This window comes from Balaenoptera acutorostrata, chromosome 3, assembly GCF_949987535.1.
Source record: "Balaenoptera acutorostrata chromosome 3, mBalAcu1.1, whole genome shotgun sequence".
NCBI lineage: Eukaryota > Metazoa > Chordata > Mammalia > Artiodactyla > Balaenopteridae > Balaenoptera > Balaenoptera acutorostrata.
The window spans coordinates 178,876,615-178,895,597 of NC_080066.1; the positions used below are offsets into that span (position 1 = coordinate 178,876,615).

Genomic DNA, 18,983 nt, shown 5'->3' on the forward strand with positions numbered 1-18,983 from the left:
CCCCGCCGCCCCCCCCCCCCCCCCCGTCTGCAGAGCGCCCCTGCGTCCCCTCGGCTCCCCATCCTTCTCTCCCCACGCAGCTCCCCCTGCTGTGCACCGTGCTCTTCATTCCCGGTCCTCAGACGCAGCCAACTGGTCTCCCCACCAGACGGAACCCAGGGGCAGCCGCCTGGCTCCCGGCGCGCTCGGTCCCCACGCCGGGCTGCTCAGGGAGGAGCCGCCCGGTCTGCTCACCCCCCCCCCCCCCCCCCCGCCTGAGGACCCGAGGCTCAGCCGCCAGCTGTTGCCAATAAAACGCTTCTCGGGTGGTTCAGTGGTGCTGCTCCGTGGTCTGTGGGGCTGGGGACAGGGCCCCCACCTGCAGCTTGTCCTCAGAGGCCAAGCCCTCCAAACCTGTGTGACCAGGGCTCCCACTGCACCGCCGGCATGCTGAGGCCCCGCTCCCTCGGCCTTTGGGGCCGGGGGCCACGCCTGTGTGCCAAACCTGCCCCAGGGGGCCGTTCGGCGTTCAGCATGATGCCTGCTCTCCTCACCGCCCCCCCATCCCAAACCCACCCCCTTTCTGAGTGAAACTGATCTCCAGCCAGTTCCAGACACCAGGATGTGAGCTGCCTTTCCACGGGGCCTGGAGGAGGGAGGCTCCGTGTATCCAACACCGCTGGGTCGGTACATAGGTTATCACGATGGCTCAGAGAGGACTGGGCCTACCCAAGGCCACCCAGCAGGGAGAATGGGGGTCTCACACCGGCATTTCTGAGGCCCCAGCCCTCTCTCTGGGACCACGTGGCTTCCGGTGACGGTCCAGCACGAACCTTCCGGGTGCCCACCACAGCAGCCCTCTGGTAAAGCCAGAAACACCTGCCTCGACACTCACTCAGACAGTAGCCTTGACTGTGACTTTGGACTGAAGTCCAGTGTTCACTGGTCCACCTCCAGTGTTCCGGCTGAACAAAACTCTTTCCTGTTCCCAGAACACGTGGGTGGACCCTCTCCTCCGGCCTCTCCTGTCGTACGGACCCAAGCATTTGCTTACACCCTGCGCTCTCTGCCAGGGACGCCCTTCCTTCCTCTCTGCCTGGCTAACTCCAGGCATCACTAATCCCAGGCGTCACTTCCCCCAGGAAACTCAGCTGCTTTTAGGTGTCTCCTGCTCTGCTCCATGGGGCCTGGTTCGTCATCTGGTCACTTATCCACCCCCCGCCCCCCACCCCCCACCCTGCCCCGAGACGATAAGCCGCGCACAGGCTGCACGTGCCTGATGTGGACTATTTCCAGGTCAGGGCCTGGCACGCAGCAGGTGCTCAGGGAGTGTGGAATGCATGAATGCAGGAGTGAGTGAACGAAGTCCCGCACTGGATTCCTGGAAGTTCATTGGGCTTGCAGCTAAAGATGCTGAGATGCTTTGGCCAGGTGCTGGGAGAAGGGCGTCTCCTAACAAAAGGTTTCAATATTCGTCAAACCCTGTGTCCACTTTTGGCAAGAAGACCACTAGTGTGCCCACTCGCTTCAGCCCTGGAAGGAGAGTTACTCCTTCCTCATGGGGAGGGTGGGGACCGGCGGTCACTGAGCACCGGCTCTGCTGTGCTGGGGAAGTGGCTCTGCAGGAAGGCCCGGGCCTCGCTCTGGCCTCGCTCTGGCTACAGCCTCTGGGAAGCAAGGCCCTTCGTAGGGTGGACGTGAAGGGATGGGGAAGAGAAGGGCTGGGCCCAGAGTCAGTGGGCCAGAGCTGGGTTCTCCTACTAAACGGGGCCACCCTAACCAAGTCCAGGCTGCACCTGAAGTTTCAGGTGGGAGATAAAGGGTGGTCACCCAAGGGCTCCCAGGGCCTGTGCTGACTGGGGACCACGGGGCCTCCGAGCCGCATCTGCCGCGGTCCGCGCAGGGCCTGGCCCAGCTGTCCACTGCCCCTCAGATGCAGCCCCACTGGCTCCCCCCAGACCGGGGGCAGAGGCGGAGCAAGGTCTGAGAGGTGGATAGTAACAGTCACGGGGGCTGGGGACCGACCTCCCGCCTCAGCCCCCAAACACCGCCGGCCCGCACACCTGCCCACCCTAATCCAGGGCATCTCTTGGGGAACTTTAAGAATCTACTGGTTTGTAGCAAGATGTGGCGGGTGGGAGGGTCTGTGGCCCTTACCAGCAGTGACCTTGGGCAAGTCACCTGACCTCTGGCCCAGGGCCCGGCTGACCCAAACATGAGGTGTCAGTGCTCTTGTTTTACGGGGAAGGGGGGGGTCCCGCCCAAAGTCACTGGCCTGTGTGGGGCCTCAGCCCCGCCCTTCTGTGGCCCCAGGATGACGCCCACTCCTTCTGGAGGCTCCGGCTGGGTGAAGGGGCGGCTCTGCCACCCCGGGGACTTTGCTGTGGTCCCTCCTGTGACGTGGACACAATGGAGCAGAGAGAGGTTGTCTCCGCTGCCCAGGCCACACAGCCTCGCCATCCTCTGGGCTCACCTCCACGGGCCACATCCGGTCCCGCAGGAGCTGAGGCCGGGACAGGAGACGGGATGAGCTCGTGCCGCACACGGCACCCAGCCACCCAGGTGGAAACCTCAGGGCCGTCACGTGTAAAACAGCCTGTGCAGGGAGACGGCACACGAGACAGGACGGGCCCGTTCGGTCACAACTCACTGTGTGGCCTCGGACAAGTCACATTCCTCTCCTGAGCCTCAGTTTGCCCACCTGCAGTACAGGGTGGGCGGGCAGAGCGAGCCCAGGGCTCCATTCCGGCTGGGCCCCTGGCCTGGGCCCTGTCGCTACACGGCGCCGCTCTGACGCCCCCGTGCTGTCCGCGAAACGAGGACATCTGCTTGCATTCTCCAGCAGCTGCTGGGAACCTCCAGGGAGGGTGGAAGCCAGCACGGGGAGACCGCTGAGGGCCAGGAAGGGGCCGCTTCCAGCCGATTCCCGAAGCCTGCACCTCCACACTGGGGGGCTCCCGGGACCGTGCTTCCATCCCACACGCATCCCGGTATGACCCGTGCAAGGAGCAAGGGCATCCGCGGAGGGTCAGGCGCGGCACGGCCCCGGGCTGGAGCAAGGCCCCTGCTCACCCCTCAAAGCCCAGACAGAGCACAGTGACACAGGCAGGACCAAAGGAAGTTTATGTGTCATGAGTGAGACCACAGTGGGGCACCCAGGAGTGGACCCTGCACCTCCAGCAAGGGCAGGCTCTTGGACCCGGGGCTTCCCCGAGACGGGCCGTTGCTTTTCCGAAACTACACAGGGCGCTCGGTTAAACGGGCCTCCCATGGACACACAGCCGAGGGCCTCGAGGGCTGCTGCACGCTGCCTAGCTGTGCCCACCCGTCTGGGGCACAGGCAGGGCACTGCTCTGTGCAGACAGACTTCCACGCCAGTCAAGTGTCAAAACAAAAGCACCTGCAAAGGCAACAGACTGCCCTCAGCGTCTGGCACAATCAGAGTAAAGCAGCCATCAGTTCTCAGGATGGAGTGTCTAGGATTACTTGGTGCAAACAAAATATTAGTACATTCAGGGAAAACAGCATGATTTCTGGAGTACAGTACATGCATGGTCTGGAGTTTAGTACGTAAACTGGGAAGTTTCACCCACAAAAGACTCAATTTAGTAAAAACTGGCCCACTCTGGCCAATATTCAGAAACGTTTAAGGCAGCTTTCAAGCTGAGAGATCTCTTGGTTAAATGTTTAGCAAAGCTTTTTGGCCAGCACTTCTTTTTTAATTTTGGGGGGGCATGTGCTGAAATGCCTCTTGTGCCCATTAAGCTTTCCCACATCAACTTTTCGAAGCACTTCTTTTCGGTTTTATGATAATAACATCTTGATTCCAGGTATGCATACATAGACTACATATTCTTTGATAGAGCACGTTTAAGAGTATGTTTGGATGTAGGATGCTTTCAAACAGGAGCTGTCCTGTGGACCAGAACAGGCTGGCCAGTGGACATCCAGCCCAAGGCTGCACATCCTTGGGGCTGCTTTGTGGGAGAGACTCCAGCTGGACTTGTCTGTGTGACCACTCAGTATTACCCGGCACCCAATCACCCCACAGGGTTATGCTCACAGGAGACAGGGAATGACATTCAGCAGAAGAAACAGCATTGATACACACAGAGGGCTTACAGACACCAGGCCAGTAATTACCGTGTGACACAGCCTAAGGGAAGTGGTGATTCAACTGCGCTGGGATTCTTGGAAAATTACATCTCTTAGTAAGTGTATAGAAAGTGAGCGTTACTCAAAGTCGTAGGACAGCTTCCGGGGAGTCATGAACTCTTTCACTATCTCGTCTGTGACCTCCTTGCGCCGGGCCTGGTGCTCGGCGATCAAGGGCTGCAGAACTTCTATGAGCTCCTTCTTGAGCTCGCCGGTGAGCATGGCCCCGCTGGTATAATCCTGCCCGGGAGGAGACAGGCCATGTGAGAAACGGCTGCGCACGCCCTGGGTACCTCCCTTCCCCGGGCACCACCCATGCAGAGCCTGGCACACGGGCGGCATAGAAAAACGAGAACCTTAAACCATGCCTTTCTTAACATGACTCTGGGCCCTGGTGAACAGCCGTGACTCACACTGGCACAGCGAGGGGAACAACGGGGCCGGCCACCCCACCTCACCCACCCTCCTGCGGGGTCAGGGGGCTCCAAGCCCTGAACCCATGACTGCTCCCTTCAGCCTTACTGGCTTCTCTAAAATCTCTGCCGAATCTTTTTTCATTTTCTGATTGTGATGGTAACATGTACTTACCGAACAAACTTAATAAGGTACCCAAACCACAAAGCAGCAGCAAAGTAGAGAAAAAAATCCCCTGCAAAGCCAGTGCCCAGAGGCTAAGGGCCACTGCTCATATCCTGGCATGTTTTCTTTTAGATTTTTTTCTGGTGCATTGTATTTAAACATAGTGGATCTCACTGCACATCCAATTTGGTGTCCTTTTATCACTATCACTGGCGTATTCTCCTGTGTGACCATAAACCTCACACCTGCGTAATAATCCCTCCTGACTATTCTCAGTTAAGGTTTCCTCTGTTGTACAGTCTCTTCTGAACTTTTTGCTACTATCATTTTTAACATCTTTGCATAGAGCGCTCTTTCTTATTCAGGATTAGTTTCTTGGAAAAGATGCCAAGAATTGGAAAACCTGAAGCAGGGGCTATGAACATTCTTCGGGCTCTTTGGCTCGCTGAGAGGCACGCTGGGAACACTCGACTTACCCGGGTGAGCCCCAAAGCGTCCGGATTACAATCAGTGCAAACATGGCACAAACCCGCTAAATCGGTAGTGGAATCGTTTCAACACTGAAGGCGTCTTGATTTAACTTCTACTTCTCGATGACTGGTGGGGTTAAACCTTTCCGTGTGCCTGCTCACGAGCAGTCTGTATCTTCTCCTCTGGGAACTATCTGTTCATGAGGTCTCTGGGCACGTGGTCAGAACACAACCGACCTACTCAACTCTAATGTGGTCTCAGCTGAGCGCCTGCCCCTCAGGCACCGGGGACGCTGGCGGCCCCCAGCGTGGCTGCCAGGCCTTCCAGGCCCCGTGTGGCCACTGGGCCCCCGCCTCACCTTCCTGATCTGCTCCAGCCGGTCGTCGTCCTCCAGGAAGAAGGTCAGGTACATGAAGGACACGTCCACGTCGCAGTTGCCCCCAAACTGCCGGTGCTCCTCAATGGTGTCTCTGCCTCCGGAGAACGCGTGCTTGTTGACCTGCGCCAGCGAGAGGACACACAGATGCTCGTCGGGCCGCCGCCCTGCGCGTGGAAGCCGGCCCAAGCAGTGGGAGGAGCCCTCAGACTGCTCCTTCCCACCGAGCCCGGGAGGGGCCGCCGCGGGGCTCACTGCAGAGAAGGGGGGACCGGAGGGCGGATGAGCTCTGACCCCCCCGCTCCCCAGAGACACAGAATAGAATCGGGAAAGCCAAAGCACCACCTGTGCTGAAATTTGGGGAAAATGTCCTAAAGTGTCCTCGGGTTCAGTAAGAGGACAGATATGAGCCATCTTCAGAGTAAAAGGGACGAGCAGGGAAGGGCAGCTGCTGCCTGGGAGGGCGTGCTATTGGCGGAGGACAGGAGAGCAGAGCGCCCCCCCCTGCCCCCCACCATGGACGGGAGGACGCGAGGCACAGGACAGGGCTCCCAGGAGAGCAGAACCCGTGCGGAGCGCCGAGGTGGACAGGCCCGCAGGCGGTGCCCCACCTAAAGACAGGCACTTCTAGAAGCTGAAGAAAGAAAGACTCAGAAACTAACAAAATGGTTTGTAGGACTGAAGATAATCTTAGAGAAATCAGGGTCAAGAGGTAAGAGAAGAAAAGCCAAAAAGGGGAGACAAAGTTCCTTCAATGTTCTTTCAACGACTATTTGAGAAACCTATCACGTACAAACGTCACCCTCATTTTCCCCCAGAAAAGGGTGCGTCAACAGTCTCAGTGGAGATGTTTGGTAAACCTCCCAGCAGGACTCCGGAGCAGATTCCTAACCGGATCATCCAGAATCGCAGACTAACATCAGGGGCAGAGGCTGGCGGCCACGAGTGAGGCCAGGGAAAGCTGGACTTCCTGGTGGGAGCGCCAGCGGCTCTGAGGGACAGTGGAAGCTCCGACCTGTCCCCGGGCGTGACGTCCCAGGGAGGCGGGAGGCGTGTTTTGGCCCGCGTGACAAAGGAGCGGTCCAACGATCCACGTTGGAACTGAAATCTTAAATTTGGGTGGCACTCTACAGTTTGCAACCACTTTTATATGTGATCTCATGGAAGCCTTGCCCCTAGTCTGCAGTTTTGTACAGCTGCTCCCACTTGACAGTGACACCTGGACAGCCATGGTCACTCACCAATGGCAGGTAAGTGGCGGGGCCCAGACAACCCAGGGCTCCTGCCTCCAGGCCACCGGAGGGCCCAAGCCGTGCAGGACCCGGGTTATGGCCCTGCCCCACTGCTTCCCAGCTGTGTGAACGTAGGGAAGCTGCCGGACCCCTCTGAGCCCCATTTCCTTGCTTACGAAATGGACGCAGCCCCCGGGGTGGCTGTCAGGACTCAGTGAGCTCGCACACGGCAGGTGGTCACGCAGCCAAGCCGCCGTGTCCCCAGCACTCTACTGTTGTTATTCGTGGGAGGGGCCTGGAGCGGATGCCCCCCTCTCCTGGCTGGCATGGAGATTCTGCTTCTGGAGTTGAAGGTGGGCTTGGGGATTGGGAACAAGGGCCTGGCCTGACCCTGTCCTGCCCCTCAGGGTGCTCGTGACCCTGGCAGCCTGGGTGGTTCCCGACCCTCCGCTCACTGCTCACCCAGCCCTCGGGTCTTTGCTGGTCCTGAGCGAATGAAAAACGTCCCAGAGCCAAAACGACTTCTTTAAAACAACTTCCAAAAACAAAACAAAATGACTTCTCTGCTAGAGGGAACAGGAGCTTCCCTTCCCCTCTTCTGCACTCCATGCTCTGGAATTTTCCGCCAGAAGTGAAAGAGAAAGGAAAGCCCCGCCGAGGCTGGGAAACCTGGCGGCTACCACTTCCTGGAAGACAGTTCTGATACTAAGGGTTCCCCGTTGTCAACCAGAATGTGGGACTTTCCAGAAGGGGTAGGGGCCCGGCGGTAACTCAGATGGACGCACTACATGCCTCAAATACAGTTTCTGTCACTCCTGTTGTAATCGTCCAACCCGCAAACGTGCACTTGCTTCCAAATAAAATGTCAACAGCTTTGTGGAACAGTGAGGGGGCTGAACACATACTGGCAGTTCAGAACTGAGCAACAGAAGTGCGGCCCTGAAAAGTAAGGAAGTTCAAACTAATTCTGATTTCCAGTTTCTCTGGTGACCTGGAAAATATTTACTGAGCTCCTGCTGCATGCCGGGCCGGGCGCAGCACTCCTGGGCGGGACCCGACTGTGGAAGGAGGCTCATCAGTCCTGAGTCTCAGTGAGAAGGCTCTGGAGAAAACCAGCCCCTACCAGCTTGGTAACGGCAGCTCGTGGGCCGGGAGGGCATCTCCTGGTTTCCGGTGGAAACCTGGTCAAGTTGGCCATCCTCTCTGGGCCTCATCCTTCTTGTCTTTAAAGGGAACACACCACTATCTCCCAGTGCGAATTAAAACCGAGAAACATAAAGAAAGCACCTGGCCCAGCTCCTGGAATACGGCTGATGCCCAGAAATACCTGACATTTTTTCTACTAACTGTAACGAAAGAAAATTGCCGTGATTTTGCTTCCCGAACAGTGTTGGTGAGGAAATCAGAGAAGAAAAAAAAAGAAAAAAATTCCAAAGTCTTGCCCACATGAAAAGACACAAATAAGAAAATCCCCCTGTTATCTGGAAACGGGGACAGGCTGCCTGGACCCTGGAATTCAGGGCCCCCGTGGCAGCGGAGGCCAAAGGACAGAGCAGCACCGTGCGTGTGTGTCTCCCCGTGGTGTGGCCCTGCGCAGAGGCTGCCCGCGCCCCGGGCAGCGCTCACCTTGGTCTTGATCTGCTTGGCCGTGTCCGTGAGGAAGATGGAGGAGTTGGGGTCGCTGGCGCTCATCTTGGTCTGGGCCCCCTGCAGGGCGGGGAAGAAGGTCGAGTGCAGCAGGGCTGGCTTAGGGTAGCCGATCCTGGGGGCCACGTCTCTGGTCATCCTGAAGTATGGGTCCTGTGGGGAGGGAGGGGACAGTGGGACAAGTGGGCCAGCTGCTAGCCCGTGAGCAACCCCCGAGCGGGCCTCACAGCAACCCCCAAGCTTCCAGGGAGTTCAAAGAATCAGCTCCGCCCCGAAACACCTTTTAGACCCTCCTTTCCCACCGAAGAGGGCAAAGAACCGCCTGCCACACCCAGCATGACACAACCCTGGCCCTGCCTCCTGACCTGGTCAATGGCACATGGGATGAGGCACTGGACATCTGTCCGGTCTCGGAAGATCTGGGGGAACGAGTTGCTGAAGGAGGGAGCGGCCTGGATGGCAGGAAAACTGATCTTCCCTGGAAGGGAGGACAAAACATCTTTATACACGAGACCGCTTCCTGCTGGAACTGTAAAAGGGGTGAACAAAAATCGGCTTTCTCCCCACTGGAAAAGTAACAGTCATTAAAGAAAACCTGAAAACTACACAAGAGTAGAAGGAAGGAAAAAAAACCTGTAGTCCCAGTTTGTGTCTCTTTTCACCCATTTTCTCTCCCTTTCACACTCTGCATTTCAGTTGTGATTCTCCTCCGGTCTGTTCTTTACAGGTTCCACTTTGTAACATTCACCCACACTCCATCCCGTACACGTACCCTAGAGAGTCAGCCATTCTCTACCCACTGGGCGTCTGGGTTGTTCCTCAGCTTTAATTATTATAAATTATGACATCTTGGTACATTAAACTGTTCTCAGTATCTTGGATGCTGCTGTTGTTAACGCTGCTACTGCTATTTGCTTAGACCTGCAGAAGCGGAACTCTGGGGTCAAAGGGCATGGATCTTGGCGTGACCCTTGATAAGTGGGGCTGGGCCAGTCTACCCCTCTGCGCTGCTCAGGCATTTCCCAGATAGCCCACGTGGCTCCGGCCCTGGAATGCTGTCTCTGTGATGCTCTTTCCCGGCAGCTGTTTTCTCCCCTCTGCAGAAAGACACACCTCATTTCTGGGTTCCTTTCCTTTCTGGGTGTCCACGTGGCAGCTGCCATGGGCGCCAGCACCCCCTTTACAGCACTGAGCATCCCTGGCTCTGGCTCAGGGCCTTCCCTGGGCTCGTCTACGCCCCACGACTCTATGGAGAAGATGTCACTGTCGTCCCCATTTTATGCACGTGGACACCAGGCTCAGACTGCCTCTGTGGTTTCCCGGAACTAGTGCGCAGTCAGTAAGTGGCTGAGCCAGGGTTCGAGCCCAGGTCTCTCGGCAGCAAAGTGTGTGCAGCTCCTCGTTACGCCTGCTGTCTCCTTACTCACTTGGGGCAGCCTTCAGGGAGACATCTGTCCACTCGATGCCGGGATTCCCAGGGTTAAAAAACCCTTTCAAAAGCACAGGGTTTATGCCCCAGTTGTCAGGAATGGATCCGACCGAAACATCAACGGGTTCTGCTTATGTGAAAAGCCTCCCAGTAAGGCCTCCGCGCGTTTCTCTCTGCACTCTTCCTTACAGGCCCCTCACGGTGGGCCCTGGAATGTGCTCCCTCCCAGCATCCTGGGAGCTGCCCACGTTGGCAGCTACTAGGCCTGGGGCCGTGCACCCAAAATAAAGGGGAGGGGGTCCGGAGACCCAGCCGCTAGTCTCAGGATTGATTCTCAGCTCAAGGAGCTAAGGGTCTCAAAGGAGAGAAAGCCAACGCATCTGAAAGGGGCATGGAGGGAGATACAGGGAAAGGGACGTAAACGTGGGCAAAGGGGGCCTATCCGCTGGGGACAAGCCTGGAAGGAGAGCGAGGGAGGGCAGGCAGGGTGGGCTTCCCAGGGCCTCCGGTCAGGACCTTCCTTTTGCAGGTGGGGAAGCTGAGGTCCAGGGAGACAAAGATGGCAGGTTCCGGCCATAGAGCAGGCCCTCCTGCACCCCCTGGGCCCCCACCAAGGCCTCCCACGCTGACTGGGGTCCCAGGAGCAGGCGGAGGACAGAAGTCATCCGTACCCTTCTCTTCCTTCTAAACCTTAAAACGGATGACTAAGGAGAGGGACAGAGGGTGTCCCGAGGGATAGCTCCACATGGCCCAGAAAAGGGGCCAAATGCATCACACCAGCTCTTTATGTTCCAGGGAAAACCCACCTATTTAAAGAGATAAACTGCAAATGCTACCATCTCAGAGACAGCTCAGCCCCGGGCAGGCACCAAGCACGTCAAGCTGCCTCCTGCTGAGCTCGGCTCCTTTCCGAGGGCAGCTGGGCGAGGGCAGCTGGGCGGGGACCGCGGGCTCCTTACCGATGCAGTCGCTGTCAGTGAAGCCGAAAATGCCTTTCACTTGGTTGAAGGTGACGTGCTTCTGTATCTTCACCACGTTCTTGTAGAAGCCTGGGCTCATCCTGCAAAGACAATCAGAATCAAACCCCGGACCCAGAGGGTGGCGTCCACTGAGGGCAAAGCAGCAGATGGTACAACATGGCAGGCCAGACACAGGCCGGGACACACTGGGGAGGAAGGCGCTGTGACGCCCCCTGTATGCAAAGGTGCCTGCGGCAGGCGAGGCAAACACACCTCTACCTGTGGAAGGAAATCAACATGAAGCTGATAAGCAAATAAGGCAAGAACACACCGGATTCAGCGGTTAACTCAGCGGCTAACATGAGATATTTAAATTCTGCCAGGGTCACTGGCTGAGCATATGGGGCTTTAAGTTTGGGGGCCCCAGTGCAGCTTTTCTGTTGAGACGGACTGTGTGCTTTCTCGTGGGAGATTACCGTTGACCCTGGACAACGCGGGTCCGCTTACACATGGTACTTTTCAATAGTTAACACTGCAGTGCTACATGGTCTTGGCTGGTTGAATCCACGGATGTGGGGAACCTAGGCTGTGGAGGGCCGACTGTGAGTTCTACATGGATTACCCTCCTCATTGTTCAAGGGTATTTGCAACTTGTTGCTGGATGGAGTGTCCGGAGAGCAGCTGACGGGCCCAGGAAGGAGGGTCTGTCTCAGTGCAGCTGGTCCTCCCTGCTTCCGGCCACCACTGTCCCCTCCACCGTGGGGCAGCCAGGCCGTCTGGACAGGGTGAACTCTCCTGGGGGGTGAGGGGTGTGAATACGAGGCCTGGATCTGTGGCAGCCATTCTGCTATTAGAAGGAACTAGGCTGAAGGGGCAGAACCCAGAGGGGCTTCTTACACTGCATCTTTTGACTAACATATTCAGTAGCTTTTCCTCCAGGCCCTATTATGTGTCAGGCACCATAAAGATAAAAAGGGAAAAGGCGGGAAAGCTGCTGTTTACTCTCATGGGGCAGGAGCTGTGCTGAGTGCGGGAGATACACGGCCATTGCCCAGCTCCCCTGTGAGGCGGCAGCTTCGCCTCCGCTTTCACAGAGGCTCAGAGAGGTTACGGTCATAAACCTAGTGAATCCAGGACCTGGGATCCAAACCTAGGCTCGTCTGGCCCCAAGGCCTGTGCTTTCCTCACCACATCTCACAGCGTTTGAAGAGTTTAAGGCTCTGGCCCTGACGGAGGGCCACCGAACGCCTCTGGGCAGGCAGGGGGCGAGTGTCAGAAGGGCAGGGATGCTGGCTGCCTGGGTCTAGGGCAGCCACAAGGCAGGGAGGCCGGTAAAGGCCAAGGCCACCGCAGCAGGGTCTGTTTGAGTTGAGCAGAGTCCCACTCAGACAGGGAGCAAGGGGGGAGGGATGGTGGCTTCCGCTTCAGCCCTGGGGGCGCCGGCCAGGGTGGGAATGGTGCTGCGGAGGACGCACCGGGGGCAATGGCAGCAAGCAAAGCGCTCCCGGCACACGTCACCCCCCCGACACCCCCTGAGGTACACTGAACACACCAGAGAGCAGGGCGGGATAACCACCTGGAGAGACGCCCGCTCGTTCATCCTGCCGCAGCAGGAGCTACCGCCCGTGCCAGGGGTCTCCTGGGGGACAGCAGCAGGCCTCATGCTGCCTACGCCTGGCGAGGACCAGGGCTGCCCGCCACCGGGGGGGATGGGCAAGAACTCCGTGCATCCTGGGGTTGAGGCGACCGACCGTCAATGCTAGTCTCCTGGGCAGATCAGCCGGTAGGCCCATCCTCTTCTATCTGGGGTCGTGCTGCATAAGATGGCCTCCAAGCCCCACAAGGAGGGAAAGTCTACAGCATCCCTAGTATCAGAAGCAGTAGTTCTGAAGAAGACAGCCTTGACCGTTCTTGGAGGCCGGGTCGCTTTCTGGCTGCACCGAGAGCATGGCCACACCCCGCCAACCCCCCAGGGATGTCTGTCCCCCGGGCTCGCCCCTGTGCCGATGCAGCGTGACGCACCCCGAGGGTTCGCCCTGGGGACCAGGAACAGACCCAGCTGCATCCTGTAAATGAGGGCTGGGTACCAGTTTGCCCCCTGAGAACACCTGCCTTCACACTCACATAGCTTGGAGAACATGGCCTGGATTTCCTCACACAGGCAGGCAAATGAGCGACGGGGTTCTAAGTTGGAAGAGATTTTCAAGAGTGACACTGAGCGCTCCCCAGGGCCGGGCTCTGCTGGAAGCACTCCACATGCAGCGGCTCAGTGGTCAGGCCTCGTTAGCCTGCGGCCTAGGTGCCCCCGCCCACTGAGCTGACCGTCCTGTCCTTCCTGCTCTTCCTTTGTCCTCACAACACTCATTCTCACCTGGTTTACCACCTGTGAACTCCCGTTAGAGAGAACCTGACGGAGCGGCTGGATAACTGTCTTGGCTGCTGAACCCCCAGCATCAGTCTGACACGTAGTAGATGCTCAATAAACACCTGTCCAACACTCACTGCCTGAGTCACACAGGAGGTGGCGGTCAGGACGCGAGCCCAGGCAGGGCACTGTAAACCCCTTGGCTAGACCACCCCTCACTAGTACTAATCCCCAACTGCACAGGAAAACGGGGGCTCAGAGAACTGAAGGACTTGCCCACAGGAACCAAACCAAACCCGGAACAGAGCTGGGTCTGGAGCACTGGCTTTCAGATTCCCAGAGCAGTGTCCTTCCACCCCTCGGGGGTCCTGGCAGGAAGGCCCCGCTGGGCCCAAACGTGTGGGGGGACACGGTGGCAGGAAGCCTCAGCCCCAGCACCAGCTCCTTCCCCCAGGGAGCCCCCCGAGAGGGTGGAGGAGGCTTTGTTGTATTTCTTGCTCCTAAGGAAGATTGGCTTGGGAAGGAGCTTTATGAAGTCAGAGATTTAGATTTTGAGTTAAACGTCAAGGAAAAAAGTAAAATGCTTGAGTGTTTAGAAGAAACTCTTAAAGGGAAAAAGACACTTGAAAACAGACTTTAACATTTAAATGTCCCTCCTAACTTTAGGTTCAACATAAAATACGTAAGAAGAGCTAGGACAGGCCCTTTGTCTGGGTTTTCATCTTTACTCCATGTTCATAAAAAGGAAGTTCTTAGGGAGCAAAGGCGGCAGAATTGAAGCTGCAGGTGCCACAGAGACAGGGTGGAAACCAGTCGCCACAGACGCCACATTCTCTCAGAACGAGCTGAAAGCACGGTGGGCCATGGCGCTCTCCTCACGCGGACTGTTCGGAAGTTCACGCCCCCGCCCCGACGTTCTCACGGACTCGTCAGGGGCGTTTGTTTCTGTCCCACCAACATCTCAGCACCACAACGGGGGACTTCGTTTTGCTCAGTGCTGTGTTCTCGGGGCCTCGGGGGGCACGGGCCACAGCGAGCACCCCGTGACCGCTGCTTTACTGGTCTAGTGGGAGAGGACAACCCCTCTCGCTGCACCAGAGGGGGGCCCGGGGCGCAGGGGGACCACAGAGGGGTACCTAAATCTGGCTGCAGGAGGGACGGCTCCCAGGAGAAGGTGGTGCTTGACCACGTGCTTGGAAGACAGCATAGGAATCCGAGGAGCTGCGAGTCCCGGGGCCAGGGCAGAGAAGAGCAGGGACAAAGGCGAGGGTGTGGAACAGCCAATTGTTCTGTCTAGCTGGAGGGGGCGGTGACCAGAGAGGAACACAGGCCAAATCACAAGGGGCTGGTGTGCAGAGGGGAAAGCGAGAACTTTATCCTGATGATGATGGAGAACCAGGAAAGCTGTGAGCAGGGGACTGAGCCACACCTGCCTTTTAGAAAGAGCGCTGGCTGGTGGGGGATCAGAGGCCGAGAGGGGCCACGGTGGGTGGGAAGAGGCTGCACAAAAGGACGCCAGTGACTGTGTGATGCCAGCACTGCCTTGTCCTAAAAAGAGCAGCAGAACCCATGGTGTGTGATGGGTTCTATGGGTGTGTCTAATAGGGGGAGAGAAATAAAACTAAGTGTCATGAAAATGATAGTAACGGTGACAGCTAAGGTCTCATCTAACCCTATTTCATGGACCAGACTTGCTGACTCACAGACCCTGAACAGAGGAGACCTGGGACTCGAACCCAGGTCTATTTTCCTCCCTTGGAAGGTCATGTTTCTTCATGGACCCCACAATGCCTCTGTGCCCACAAGAGAGCAATTAAAAAAATGTAATAGGTAAAATTAGAAAATTCATTCATTTACTGGCTGCTAGAAAGGCCAGATTTCATACCAAGGCATCTATGTCTCTCAATGGCTATGAAGCTACCCCTCAGATTTCAGCAGTAACAAAAGGGACCCCTGTGGGGCGATGTTCACCAGCAAGCTCCTCTGCACTTACTGCCCGCGCAGCCCTTCGGTGTTTCCACCACACCCTGTCTGGGCCTCTCACGGATCTCCTAACAGGGTCTGCACTCCACCAGCAAGCTGGGCTCTCAGTCACTGTCGCCCATGGACGGCCAGAGCTGTGCAGGAAGCACCTCATCTTAGGGGCTCATGCAATATTTGGTGACCTGAAGAGCATTCTTCTTGGGACGGTGGACAGAGTCTTACTTTTCTAACACACTTCTTGGTAGTCGTCTGGAATGAAGTTCAAAACCGCAGAAGTTATAATTTGAGGACTTCCAGAAGGAAATCTGTTGGACTATTAAGTGTCTGGTTTAACTAGACTGTGAGGGAACTGTGTCACCAGTGAGTCTTTTCTCTGTAGGGAAAAAGGTACACTGAGAAAGAGAAAGACACCCAAATTGGCACAACTGACCATCCGTGGAGAGAAACTGCGACACAGATGCACATCTGTCACAAGCTGAGGATGGAAATCTTATTTGTCAATAAACCAATAAACCAGACCATAACGTTTAATAAAGGAAGAAAAACATCTTCCAGACCTCGAGATGCTTCAGGTGTTGCAGCTGCCGTGGCCGTGATGACTTGTCTATAATCTGCATCTAGTTATTTAAAAGGCAGCCAGGCGTTCTCTCCTTACCCCATGTAGTCAAGGTCAGAGAAGATGAAAGTCTTCTTGATGTCAAAGCCGCAGGCGATGATGTCCTTGGCGTTCTCCACAGCATAGCCATAGGCCTGGTCCAGGGTCAGGTCCTTCCACAGGTACTTCTCGTCATCGGTCATCTGGATGACCAAGGGCACGTTGAACACATCCTGCAGCCACCTAAGAGACGGGGGGAGGAAGGCCGTCATCTCATTTCCCTGCAGAAAAACGCCACTGTGCCTCTGAAAACACGGTTCCTGCTAACAATGTATGTCAAAACGTCCCTGCCCACAAAATCACACGCTCTGATCACACTGTGAATTTGACTCCTGTTAATAAGGGCTACCACTGTTTATTACCATGTCAGCTCTGTGCTGGCTGCTCTGCACACTTTATTTTGAAGCCTTACGAGAACTGTAGGCGGTAGGTATTATTACTCCCTCTGGCAGATGTGGAAACTAAGGCCCAGAGAAGTAACTCTTCTATGGTCACATGGACAGGGGAAGAGGAGGACGCAGGTCCACTGACTCCAAATCAATGCTCTCTCTACCACCCACAACCCGCTAAAGCGACACCAGGAACAGGGTGAAGAGAAGCCACAAAGGCAGCAACTCCCCAAGACCTTGGTTGTTCAAGCAGACGTGAACTAGTACTGTCTTGTCAGTTCTAGACAAGGTTTGTGACTAACATTTATGTATTATTATTATTTTTTTTGGCAAAATAATACATTTATTATCTATGATTGGTAGATAATACTGCTGATTTAGTCTCTCCATGGTTCAAAAGAATTTCAAAATAACAAAATAATTTTATACACCATACTCGATCAGTAATGTGACTACCATTTCTGATTCACTAATACAAGTGAGAACAGTCATGCGATGCAATACTTACTTTGTGAAGATAAACGGGATGAGGTGGCCTACGTGCATTGCTTCAGAAGAGGGGCCCCTGCCCGTGTACAGATAAAATGGTTTCTTATTTTCATAGGCATCAAGAATTTGATGCATGTCTCTAAAGGAAAAAGGAGAAAAGAAAATAGTGTGATGTTCTGAGAAAAAAATCGCGGTGTGAATGCTCATTTGGAAATGATAAAGAGACAAAACAACCCGGATAATCACTAGAGCTTGTTATCCTTGGCGCTTATGCTGTAAAAACGACAGGAAACTTCTTCTGAACTGGTTCTCCTGTGATTGTTTTAAAAGTGTAAGACGTGCAGGTTGGGAATAATGTACGTAAATGTTGGTCAGCCACTGGATCTCTCTTGGAATTCCTGCAAGTATTGATGTTGACATGCCGCCTGCTTCACGCACTTTCCTGGGAGTGACCCCAGGCCGACACCACCCAGTCCTCGCTGAGAACCACGCAGCGCCGACACTCTGCTGGACCAGACGGGGGAAATCGCAGAGCTCCCACAGTCCTGACTTAGGGAGGGAAGTAAGGGATGTCCCCAGGTGGAGATCTGCTTTGGGCTCCCTCGGCTACACTGGGACCAGGTGTCTTCACCTGGGAGTTATTCTGGAATCATCCACCCTCCCCAAGGACTGGGGTCCAGCGACAGTGCACACGAAGAGGCCTCCTCCCTGGCGGTACATCAGAATCACCTGGCCGGCTGTTTCCACACCACGTCTGCCTGAGGTCTGCCTCCACAGACTCTGGTCCAGTGGGTCTGGGTGACATCTGGGAATCTGTATTTTTAAAACCCCTGCTGGTTCAGAAGGGCCATCATCAAAAAATCTACAAACAACAAATGCTGGAGAGGGTGTGGAGAAAAGGGAACCCTCTTGCACTGTTGGTGGGAATGTAAATTGATACAGCCACTATGGAGAACAGTATGGAGGTTCCTCAAAAAACTAAAAATAGAACTACCATATGACCCAGCAACCCCACTACTGGGCATATACCTTGAGAAAACCATAATTCAAAAAGAGGCATGTACCACAATGTTCATTGCAGCTCTATTTACAATAGCCAGGACATGGAAGCAACCTAAGTGTCCATCGACAGATGAATGGATAAAGAAGATGTGGCACATATGTACAATGGAATATTACTCAGCCATAAAAAGAAACGAAATTGAGATATTTGTAGTGAGGTGGATGGACCTAGAGACTGTCATACAGAGTGAAGCAAGTCAGAGAAAAACAAATATCGTATGCTAACACATATATATGGAATCTAAAAAGAAAAAAAAAATGGTTCTGAAGAACCTAGGGGCAGGACAGGAATAAAGACACAGACGTAGAGAATGGACTTGAGGACATGGGGAGGGGGAAGGGTAAGCTGGGACGAAGTGATAGAGTGGCACGGACATATATACACTACCAAACGTAAAACAGATAGCTAGTGGGAAGCAGCCGCATAGCACAGGGAGATCAGCTCAGTGCTTTGTGTCCATCTAGAGGGGTGGGATAGGGAGGGTGGGAGGGAGATGCAAGAGGGAGGAGATATGGGGATGTATGTATATGTATAGCTGATTCACTTTGTTATACAGAAGAAACTAACATACCATTGTAAAGCAATTATACTCCAATAAAGATGCTGAAAAAACCCAAAAAAACCAAACCAAACAAAAAAAACCCTGCCAGTGACTGTAACGCTTGGCAGGGTATGAAACCACCCTTCCAGGGTGTGAATGTTCTTTGTTTCTGGGCAAAGTATGCCCACATAAAAGAGGAATAGCTGCCTTTTCCAGAGGTCTGGGTAGGAGAACCCAGACAAGAGTATTCTGAAAGCGACTTCTCCTTACACCCCAGACCAGGGGTTAACAGTGCTTATCTCTGGGCTGATAGGATTAGGGGGATTCTGGTTTTTGTGCATAGTTTTGATTTTTCCCCAAGGAACGATCACACAGTGCTTCTGAAATAAGGAAAGAATGAAACACTTGATTTTAGAAGAAAAAGAGTCCTTCTTTGGTTCTCACAAGTAACCAAATCAAACTTTTATCGGCTTACAGAAAAGAAAAAGAGTACAGCTGTCACATGAGCTGCTCTTTTTATTTTTTTGCCGCACCGTGTGGCATGTGGGATCTTAGTTCCCCGACCAGGGACTGAACCTGTGCCACGTGCAGTGGAAGCACGGAGACCTAACCACTGGACCGCCAGGGAAGTCCCGGTTGAGCTGCTCCCTGTGGCTTTGCAGGAAGTCTCT

The 18,983-nt window shown here is 55.0% G+C and overlaps 1 protein-coding gene across 2 annotated transcripts in view; it reads right to left on the reverse strand.

Annotated features, from left to right (window-relative positions):
- Positions 1–3,079: 3,079 nt before the first annotated feature.
- The window catches only part of WARS1 (tryptophanyl-tRNA synthetase 1), a 35,408-nt gene continuing 19,504 nt past the window's right edge, over positions 3,080–18,983 (reverse strand). For both annotated transcript variants that reach the window (XM_007178856.2, XM_007178855.3), the window contains exons 5-11: positions 16,728–16,847; positions 15,831–16,013; positions 10,828–10,928; positions 8,805–8,917; positions 8,419–8,592; positions 5,543–5,683; positions 3,080–4,374 (exon numbers count right to left, since the gene is read on the reverse strand). In XM_007178856.2, the coding sequence (XP_007178918.1) occupies positions 4,213–4,374; positions 5,543–5,683; positions 8,419–8,592; positions 8,805–8,917; positions 10,828–10,928; positions 15,831–16,013; positions 16,728–16,847 (994 nt within the window). In that variant the 3' untranslated portion in view covers positions 3,080–4,212. The remainder of the gene's footprint in view (positions 4,375–5,542; positions 5,684–8,418; positions 8,593–8,804; positions 8,918–10,827; positions 10,929–15,830; positions 16,014–16,727; positions 16,848–18,983) is intronic.